Source organism: Vigna radiata, unplaced genomic scaffold (genome assembly GCF_000741045.1).
Source record: "Vigna radiata var. radiata cultivar VC1973A unplaced genomic scaffold, Vradiata_ver6 scaffold_86, whole genome shotgun sequence".
In the NCBI taxonomy this organism is placed as follows: domain Eukaryota; kingdom Viridiplantae; phylum Streptophyta; class Magnoliopsida; order Fabales; family Fabaceae; genus Vigna; species Vigna radiata.
In genome coordinates, this window is record NW_014543269.1 from 679,707 (window position 1) to 691,573 (window position 11,867).

At 28.4% G+C, this 11,867-nt stretch overlaps 1 protein-coding gene across 1 annotated transcript; it reads right to left on the reverse strand.

Moving 5' to 3' along the window:
• Positions 1–2,165: 2,165 nt before the first annotated feature.
• On the reverse strand, positions 2,166–3,061 carry LOC106754252. Its single transcript, XM_014636253.2, has one exon. It carries the CDS (start codon positions 2,826–2,828, stop codon positions 2,322–2,324), a length of 507 nt encoding a protein of 168 aa, XP_014491739.1. The 5' UTR covers positions 2,829–3,061; the 3' UTR covers positions 2,166–2,321.
• Between the last annotated feature and the right edge of the window lie 8,806 nt (positions 3,062–11,867).

Genomic DNA, 11,867 nt, shown 5'->3' on the forward strand with positions numbered 1-11,867 from the left:
AAACAAGACATTGTTACCCTATTTTTTAATTTTTTATTCCACCTCTTTTATTCTTATAGCACTTTTAGTGTAAGTATTGAGATATGTTTCCTTGCAATGAGTAATTTGATAGCATCAATGGTGAAATTAGGGAACTGAGTCAATAGAGATAGAAATACCTTGTATTCTATGACCGAGTGAATTAGAAGTAGTTTCACTTTTAATTGTACTTTCCTAAGGACATTATTACAACTAAATTCCACTAATTCACCTCCAATAATGCTTTATACTATATTTTATTAAAAAATAAATAAAAAATAAACAAATAACTTTAACTTGTTTATTTTTGAAGATTGTTACACTAGCCACTATCCACTATCAAACTTTATATATAGCTCGATAATTTCCTTTCTTCAGTGTATGATCGATCAAAGCTTCAAATTTTCAAAAAGTAATAATTTGTTGAATTCAGTCTGTTGACTAACAAACGAAACCAATCTTTAGAAGATTTGTGACAAAGAAAAAGACAAAAAGGCTTGAAAATTTAAGGTTTAATCATTCTGATAGTCTCTATTTTGGATGATTTTTTTTAATTAGGTCCCTCATTTTTTTTCTTTTTCTCAATTGGGTCTCTATTTTTGAAAAATTGAAGCAATTAGGTCACTATCGTTAGTTCCATACTAATACCGTTAAAAAGAGTGACAAATGTCAGCTCGTGATTTTTTTGAATTTTTTAAATATATTTTTAATTATTTTTATTTTTATTTTTTAAAAATAAAAATTTGTCACGTGTCAAGTTGACATTGTGTCACGTAGCAATGACAGTGTGAAGTGGCACTGACAGTGCCACGTGTCATTGCGTTTGTTTCAAGTTGGTTCCTGTATTTTTATTTTGTTCTAATCTGGTCCTTGTATTTTTATTTTGTTTCAATTTATTCCTAATTTTTTTAAAAATTAAAAAAAAAATTGTTCTTTTCCAAATAAAATACGGTATGTACATTTTCCAAATTTTTGTCTTTAAATTTGTTTATCTTAAGCAAATTATTAATAATGATGTATTTCAAATCGAAATATTTAACTCTAGAAACTTTTTATGAATTGTTGAGGAANTATTGAGACTATACTTGTGTAGATTACCTTCACACAAATATTTATTATTGAGATGTTAACTTTTATAGGTTACTCATTCATATTATTTAGGTAAATGATTTCTTTACTACTATATAAATAAAAATGTGTCATATGTTAGTTTGTAATTTTTTTATTTTTCTAATAAAAAATTAATTTGTATAAATTTCTTTGTAAAGATTTATATACAAATAAAATTTTGTTTGAACTTGGAGAGAAACAAAATTGTTTAGTTTTTTAAAAAAATAGGACTAAATTAAGACAAAATAAGAATATAGGGACCAAATTGAGACAAATTAAAAATATAAGGACCAAATTGAGACAAATCTAATTACACGTGATATGATAGTGACACGTGACACTATCAGTACCACCTCATATTGTCATTGCCACGTGGCTCAATGTCAACTTGACACGTGACAATTTTTTTAAAATAAATAAAAAAATTAAAAATAAAAATAAAAATAATTAAAAATATATTTAAAAAATTCAAAAAAATCACGAGTTGACACGTGTCATCCTTTTTAACGGTGTTAGTACGGAACTAACGACAGTAACCTAATTGCTTCCATTCTTAAAAAATGGGATCCAATTGAGAAAAAGAAAAAATGAGAAACCTAATTAAAAAAAATCACCGAAAATAGGGACTATCAGAATGATTAAACCAAAATTTAATTAATATGAATACATTATTACACTCGGTAAAAATAATAAAATTAAATATGTTTTTGAATTAAATATGTTTTTAATCAATATAAAATTAAAATTTGTTTCATTATAAAATTTTAATTTAATTTAATTTTAAAATTTTAAAAAATAAATATATAACATTGTATTTACTTATATTAAATTTTTTTAACGTAAAAAACATATTAAGTTAGTGTTTACATTATTTATACAATTAGACATATTCTAATTCAAATATTAATTTAATAAATAAAAAAATTAACACCTTAAATTAAAAAATATATATATTTATTTTATCTTTAAATTAAATGAGTAAAATGCATTTATGAAGAAAAACAAATTCCAAATGGAGTAAAAAATATTTAACTATGTAAGAAAAGTTAAGAATTTCATAAAAATACAGTTTACCTAATCTAAATCTCAAATTAATCTAAACCAATGCGAAATAGAGAGATGAGTAGACTTTACACGACATTCTGCGAACCCCTGGTACCTAAATCCTAGAAATTAACCTCAATCAAAATCAATTAGTCGACAACTTTTCCATTTGTTCTCCCAAGAACAAAGTACCCCAAAACAGCACAAACAGCAGCCACTATATTCCCTTCTTTCAGCAAAACCTTAACCACAAAACTGAAAATCTCCCTCGTAATCTTCCTTCCTTCCACAACCAAAGTCCTCTTAGGCTTACCAAAGAAAGCCAACAACACCACTATGGCGATCCACGTTACCAGAACCGCAGGCACCACCACAGCAAAAGCTGCCACCATTGAAAGAACCCCAAAAACAACACCGAGAAGAAGCGAGGCAAAGAGTGCAGGCCACCAACAAGATGATGAAGATGACTCAGCTTGCAACTTGTACCACGAAATCATGGACTTGAGAATGTTCCATGAAGATGTGAAGAGCAAGCCATAAACAAGCACAAAAACACATACCCAGGTTCTCCTTTTACTCATGATTTGAAGCAGTAGTATAACGTAAGAAGAAGATGGTTTGATTGGTGAAGTGGGTTGCTCTTCCACTTTTCCCATGGACTTGTGACAACCTCGGAAAACCAGTACTACCAATGGCCAGTCTGGTTTTGCTTGTCTCTCCCAAGTTCAAAACTTTATTGTACTATTCCATCGATAAGCGCGTTTTGGTTCTTTTCTGGAATATGGGTACCTCTCTATTGTTGCTACTACGCTATCTCTGGCTTTTGGGGACCATGAAAATGAAGTTACCGCCATAACATTGTCCCCTTGTCGGCAATTTAGTGATTCACAACCGTTTAATTTCTTACCCCTTTCTTTCTTATAATCCATTTTATTCATATTTAATATTCCTAAGCAATTATAAAAGAAAAAGTGATATGTGAATAATATTAAATTAAGTTATTTAAGTAAAAGTAAAAATTAAATGATTGATTACAAAATTAGTAAGATATGATAAAAAATTATGTCTTCCGAATAAAGTATTATTTATTTTTTCTCCTTTGAGTATATCTACTATATTCAAGAAGATGATATTTTAACACTATTTTTTGACACTATTTTATTTGTAATCTCCTATAGATATATTGATAAATGGATCTATTTGTTTTCATAAATATTATTTTGAATTAACCAGAAATTATTGTATTAATTATTTTTATATTTTCAATATTTAATTTTATTATTATTTTGGATTATTAGATAATTTAAAAAGTTTATATAATTTCTTTATGTAATTTTGTAATTTATTTCTAAAGTATATTTAATAATATTTAAATAATTATTTGACTTTTATCAAATTGTTATTTAATATATGTTTCTTTATTATGTATATTAAAAAAATATGTATTATTTTGACATTTAGTATTTAATAATATTGTTTTATTTGTTGTAATTTTTATTTTTTATAAAAAATATTTAATTAATATTTGGAAGAGTTAATTAAATTTTATAGTTAAATTCTTACTTACTATATCAAAATATATATTGATTTAGACATTAATTTTTTATAGTTAAAATGTTAGAAAGTAATTTAAAACCTAATTCATAAACTATTGAAATTTTATATTTATATTTTAAACTATTTTAGATACTAATATATTTAGTTTATAAATTTGTATATAAATTTTTTAAACTAATTAAATTTTGTTTTTAAAATTGGTTGTTATTTAAATATTTCCTTGTAGTGATATATTTTTAATTTTAATTTCATAATATACCTTTTTCATAATTTTTTTTTTGAAAAAACATTATTTATGATTTTTATTTAACTTTTCAAAATTATTGTTTACACTTTTTAATATCTTCCCTCTTGGTAGTAAGTGGTCTTATCTAAACCATTTTCTTCCAATAAAAATTTAAATGAGGATAATTCTTTTTCAATCTACATTTTCATTATTTTTTTTTCATATATACATATATAAGGTTAATATGTTATAGAATGTTTTGTTTAGATTTATTTAATTTTTTCATCATTTTGTTTGGTGAGGTGATGTAAATTAGGGTTTATGAAGGTTTTCGGTCTTTTTTTAGTTGTAGTTGATGTCTTTGGAAGGAAGATATTATTAGGTGAGGTGAGCTAAAATATATTTAAAAGTTGTTTGTGTTTTATTAAGATGATTTAAACTTTTAAACTTTGAGTGTTATTCACTCCATCACTTCGTCTTTTTTCTTTACTTTTCTAAATTTTTCTAAATTCATCCCAATAATTATAGTATTGAATTATACTATAATTATTACATTCTTGATATAATAGAACAGTCATAGAAACGAGGAATAAAATTTTTCCTCTATTTTATACAAATTATCATTCAAATTTTAAACTTAATACAATCCAAACTTAAAACGATTAAAAACAAGGATCTCTCGTCCATATAAGTTAAACACTAGTCGATCCTCCATCTAATGCCTGTTCCACCAGTATCCCATCACTTTCTGCTCACACCCACCGGATGACCATCGCCGAGAGAAAACATACAACACAACAATAACAACCAAACAACAAATAAATCAAGAGTGAGCTAATGCAACAAAATAACATGGTATATTTAAATTAGTAACATAATTTCTAACTTATAAGTCAAGTAACTTAATAATACAATAAACATACCATAATCGTGATAAACTCAACCCATTCAAATAATCGTTTGAATATCAAACTCTAAGTAGGTTCTACACTTGCAATAGTACTTTACTCAGATACATCATATCCTACTTTGCCCCCCAAAGTGGATCTTCGGATATGGATGCACCTACTTGCTAGCTCAATTATTTTATCTTACTATGTCCCCCAAACTGGATCTTCGAATATAAATACAACCACTGAAGTTACATCCTTCCTACTCTGTCCAACTTCTCAAGGTGGATTTCCGGTAAAGATTTCCCACTCTCCACCAAACTCTTACTATGTTCAAATACATAATTTCACATCCAACATAATCTAATACATTCAACACAGATTTCATATCCATTGAGTATTTTACAAAATAAAATCAGCAGACTATAATCTGTTTAATAAGAATTTAGTTAAAAACACATCGAGTGTACTTCCAGGAAAGAGAGGTGTGTCACAATGGACAACTTAAGTATCAGGTCTTTCCCAATCGAAGTGTTCCTCAACTTGTTATTAACAAATTTCTTATTCACAAATTCAAAACAACATCATATAATATTAACATAGAAATTCAAATAGTTATGCAACTAGCACATAGGTTTTCATTAACAATAATTATACAAAATTTCAAGACATGAATAGTTATGCAAAAATATTTTATCATAATATAAAAGCTTAGAAAGGTTAGCTCCCCTTACCTTTTTTTCAAACTTAGTTTCTTAGATCAAAGGTTATTCTCGGAAACCTTTCAAAATTGTTTTAATAGTATTTTATTAATATTTTAATTACAACTTGCAAAAACCACTTACAAATCTTATTCTCCCTTAATCATTGCAACGTACGAATTCTTATCCCTTCATGAATTTTTTTATTATTTATTTATTTATTATTATTATTATTATTATTATTATTATTTTTTACAAAACCTTCTAAAATAGGTTTTCAAAATTTTTAACCACTCCTTTTGAAATTACTATAATTCTCTACCATAAATTTTTAATTTTTCTAATCATAATTTTCTATTCAATTATATTTTCTATACATTAAAATTATTATTACGACTAATAATAATAATAATAATAATAATAAAATTTACTATTTTTCATTAAAATGATGTTTTTCATGGGTTTTACACCAATCTTATCATTTTTACTTTTACTTTTACTTATTTTACTTCATATTTTTTAAAACCCTAACCCCCTTTTACTTTCACTCTTTCTCTCATAGGCAAGCCCTCACTCCCAATCCACACTTTCACTTTAAAATATAAAAGTAAAATAGATAAAGGTAAAAATAAAATGGGTTAAGATTGGAATTTAGAAAAAAATGGAGAAGTAGAGGAAGTAACACTCTTAAACTTTTAAGTTGAATGTAAACTGATTTATTTTTGAGTTGAATTATAGTTGTTAAATTCTATTCATTTTTTTTATGCTATTAAGAGTTGATATATCATATTTTAAAATGGTAAAATTGTTGTTTTAGTTGTGTTAATAAATGGAAATTGATGTTTAGGACATGTTGTAATAGTTAAAATTAGTTAAACATTAATCTTATAATGCACTTAATTTTTAGTGTTTTGCCTATATCACTTAAGTGTTAAGTTATAAATCAAGTAACACTAAGGTGTGTCTTAATACTAGAATAACTCGAGTTATAACTCAATTATCTCTTTTTTAGATAAGTGATGTTTGAAATGAAAATTCTATAACTTCCAAATGCATTGACAAAATTAAACACTTAAAAAAATGTTAATTCTCTTTCTACTAAACTTTTCTAGATGGCTATAATAAGGAAGAAAGTCAAACAATTTTTCCTTCTTCATTCAATACATTGCTCTAAGATGAAACTTAAATAATATGTCACAGTTATTCATGTAAAGATATTCATGTAAAGATGTTATCACTCATAATATGTATGTTTTTGTTCAAGCTACATAGTTAGATTTTGTTTGTAATTGTAATCCTATTATGGTTATGCTTTGAAGTAGGCTTGATGCGAAATTTCTTATATGTTAATTAAATTCATTCTTAGATTTTGCTTGTGATCGGTGCTAAATATTAAAAACATGTTCAAACTTTTTCCTATAAAATTCATTCTTAGTTTTAACCATCACTTTTTTGAAAACATGATTATTTATCAAAAGGGAGAATTATTCTTATATTAATCAAAGGTTAAAGAATTCTTATTCTTTTCACAATACATTTCAAATTTTGGTTTAATTCAATTTTTCAACAAAAAAATACATAAAACTAACATAAAAGAAAAGTAGGATTCAATTTAGTTTATTTTAAATTTAATTACGATTAGGTTTAGATATGTTTTTGTGATTTTTTTTCAATTATAATTTTGTTTTTTACAAAATTTTATTAAACATTTTAATGAAAATTGTCAAATAATATAAATAATTTGTATATATTTGTTATTATATTCTTATTTTTAGATATATCTCATATTTATAAAAAAAATATTGTACTTAATCAATACAAAATTAATATTTTGTTTATTGTTAATTAAACCTAAATACATAACAATATATATAAATAAAATAATCGATTTTGTTTGATTTAGTCTGGTTCTCAATTTTCAATAAAAAAAAATCTAAATAGCATCAGTTTGGTTTAGTTTCATATAAAAATATAAAGGTTAAACCACTTCAGAGGTCCTTACTTTCACGTTTTTTCCTAATTTAGTCCCCGATTTATTTTTTTTGCCAATTAAGTCCCAAAGATTGCAAAATTGAAAGAAATTAACCCTTACCGTTAAATCAAGTTAATAGGGTTAAGTTTAAGCTTAGTTGTGCGGATGAGGTGGAAAGATATCTTTACGTGGCATCTTCTAAACCTTTTAATATTTGTTTTATTATGTATATGTGGCAATGTTTTAAACAATAAAAATATTTTTTATTGTATATCCTTCGTTGCGTCCAGTTTTCTTCTTCCTCTGCATCTCCACCATTGCTACCGCTGCTTGTCGCGCCTCCCCCGCCGCTGTTCGTGGCCTCCAACGGTGGAGGGTTTGAGAGAGAGAGGAAGGTTATTGGATTTGGCTCCAACGGGCTTGCCCGTTGGCATTAGATCTTCATCGTCTTGAAAGAGTGCTCCTGAAGCTGAAAGGTGGGGGGTATTGTTTCTTGAAATATCCTGTTTTCTCTTAAATTGATTGATTAAATGTCGCTTGCAAGTAAATACCTTGTTTTCTCTTAAATTGATTGGTCTTTGTTTTAGGGCATGGGTGTGATTGTTCTGTTTTCCAATTTTTTTTATTTTTTATTTTTTATTTTTTATTTTTTTTATCTTGGGTTGTTAGAACTTGAGCGTGTGTGTTGTGGTGGCAGTGGGAAAAATTAAAGGTGAGGTTGGATATTCCGACGATGTACAAGAAGATTTCTCGGAGAGATGAAGGCAATATCGCAAGCCACCGTCAGTGCCTTGCCACCTCTACAGCAGAGCGAAACGCGCCACCACCCAGAGCCTTTTCTTCACGCCACAAGCAGCGTCATCCAAACCTCCACCACGAGTTCTCCCCTTATCCAGAAAAGCAATCAGCAACGAACAATTGCACCTCTGCCACGACACAGAAGCGATCCAGTGTCCCCATAAACGCAATCAGCAACGAACAATCGCAAATCATATTTTCTCCTTAGTGGTTCTTAATCTGCAAACCCAAAAAATCAACACAGTTCATCCCAAAATCAGAAATAGAAACCCTAGAATCGCGTGACCCCAATTCGCGCCTTCACCTTCCCTAAATCGTTAACTCCTATGCCTTCTACGCCTTCCACCTGCATCAGAAAACAGAAACCACGAAGAATCCTAAACACAAAACCCCATTCGTAAAAATCTCAAATTGCAGAAACCCAGAACAGTGTGCCTTCTCCTTGCACCTCTTCGGACCAGAACAGTGTGCCTTATTCCCATAAAAAACTTATTTTTTATTTAAAAAAATTCCAGGTAATAAAATATTTTTACGTCAGCGTGAACCACGTCATCACAGGTAAGGTGAAACTTAACTTCGTTAACTTCATTTGATGGTAAGGGTCAATTTCTTTCAACTTTTCACTCTTAGGAACTTAATTGGCAAAAAGAAATAAGTCGGGGACTAAATTGGGAAAAAAACGTGAAAATAGGGACTTCTGAAATGGTTTAACCAAATATAAAAATAATGTTGATGGATTTTCAATTTTTTTTATTGATTTTTTATTTTTTATAGACTAATTTTTAATACTCCTGATATCAAACACATGAAGATTATTTTTTTTCCTGGATTATAAATAACCATTGTATTATGATAAAAAAATAAAAATTTATTTCTATTTTACTCTTTCCTTTTCATTTTTTTAAAATACTCCTCATGGACATGAAAGCTACTCAATCAAAATACACGTTTGTTAAATTAGAAATTAATGTAAAATCCTATGTGATTTTTTTTTTCATACTAGAAATTCAAAAGAGCTCGCGTAGCCAATTAAAAACTTTTGTGTATCCAAATTGGGAATTTCGTCAAAAATCAATTTTCATTATCTTTTACAAAATATGGATAATTTAAAAAAAATTATTCATATATATATATATATATATATATATATATATATATATATATATATAAAAGTAGTGTTATGTGACATCCCAATTATATTATAAAAATATATGATATAATAAACTTATTACCATGAATAATAATAGAAAGAAGTTAAGAGTAATAGGATTACCGTCATCCTTAAACAGTACTTAGAATTTGGAAGTGGAGTACTAAAGTTTGTCCCTGAAAATATAAGGAATTAAAAATTTTAAAACATAAAAAGGTTCTTCAAATCAACAAGACTAAGAGAAATGGGGTTTAGTGGACTAGACTGCAACATTGCCATCCCATCAAGAGCGGTTTCCAAAGTAACCTCCTTGCCATATGCTCTCATCCAAATGGATGATCATCGCAAAAGAAAACAAATGCAAACATGACACAAACACAAGCAAATGCAAGGGTGAGCTAATTATATAAAAAGTATGCAATTATACCAACATGAACATACTGGATTCAACCCAAGTAAAGTATATACTAGCAAGGCAATATATACAACACAGATCCTAGCATGTTATCTTCTAGACTTGACTCATCCGGACTTTAGAATAAATAAGCTACCAAGTGTTAAGATATGCTAAATATTCTACTAAAGGATATTAGGCAATCAAATATTGTGTTAGTTATAATTTAGATATTATTTTAATTTGTGCAGATTTGTGCACCTGTCATTCCTTTAATAGATGAAGAATTATAGGATNAATCAAATATTGTGTTAGTTATAATTTAGATATTATTTTAATTTGTGCAGATTTGTGCACCTGTCATTCCTTTAATAGATGAAGAATTATAGGATCCTTATATGTATATATATGGTACTCTACTCTTTGAAATAATAGATCAGAATTATTCTTTAAACCTTTTATTATGGTATCAAGAGCCAAATACTGATATCCTCTAAAATATAGGAATCAGTGTTTTTTTTTTCATTGAATATTTCTGATGGCTTCTTCCGATGACAATCAATCGGAGAAACATAATTCTGGAACTTCCGCTACTTCCAAGAGTTATATTTCTACTGCTGCCGGATTTGTGACCAAGTCAGGTCTATCTAACTCTGCTCTTAATCTTTCTGTTGTTACTAAGGGTAGTGATTGGATAATTGATTCAGGTGCTANTGATCATATGACTTGTGATCCTCATATATTTACTAGTTTTTCCTCTAATTGTTATAAAAGTGTTATTATTAATCTCAATGGGGTCTCATCTCCTATTGATGGTATAGGTACTATATCCCTCTCACTCTCCTTATCAATTCCTGATGTTTTATTTGTTCCTACATTAAACTGTAATCTTATCTCCGTCAGCAAGTTAACCAAATCACATTCTTGTGTTGCCTTGTTTTACCCAACCCATTGTCTTTTTCAGAACATCCATTCCAAGGAGAAGATTGCCACAACAAAATGGAGTGGCTGAGAGGAAAAATAGACATATATTAGAGGTGACTAGATAACTTTTGATAGATGGTAATGTCCCATCTCATTTATGGGGTGAGGTTGTGAGATCTGCCGTTTATTTAATTAATCGAACCCCTTCAAGTGTGCTTAACTATCGAAGGCCTTTTGATGTGTTGTTTGGTCATTGTATCCTTCCTCCCATAGTTTATTTACCACCTCATATTTTTGGATGTGTTATATATGTTCACTTACACTCACATCAACGTACAAAGCTCGAAGAACGAGCGATCAAATGTGTTTTTGTTGGGTATGGAACAACTCAAAAAGGTTATCGTGCTTACCATCCACCATCAAAGAAATTTTATATTTCTATGGATGTGACATTTAATGAGCATGAATTTTTTTTATGTTGATTATGCACTTCAGGGAGGCAATGAAAGTGAAGTGCATAATCATGATGTTAGTATGTTTGATTATATATTATCGTGTGAGGATCATTCTGCAGCCAGTGAACCAATCCTAAATATGGACACTTCTTTTCTGGATAATACAATGTCTTCTGATTATAACCAATTGGCTCAATCTTCTTCAGAGGTACCTTCTAATCCTATCTTTGATAATACTAATTTAGATGAAATTAATTCTTGTCTGCCTGAAACCACCAGCACACCAAACACTGAGTCTACTACTGTTCAATATAATCTTCNACCTCGTTCTAACCNTGGTCAACCTCCAGCTAAATATGAACCAGACCTCCAAGCCAAAGTTAAATATCCCATTAGTAAATATGTGTCATCTCACAGGTTATCTCAATCATATGCATAATTTGTATCTCAATTATCTCCAATTTCTATTCCTAGTAATGTACANGAAGCTTTGGCANATCCTAGATGGACCGAAGCAATGGTTGAGGAGATGACGACTTTAGAAAAAAACAACACTTGGGATCTTGTATCCTTACCAAGAGGGAAGAAAACTGTGGGCTGCAAATGGGTCTTTACAATTAAGCATAAA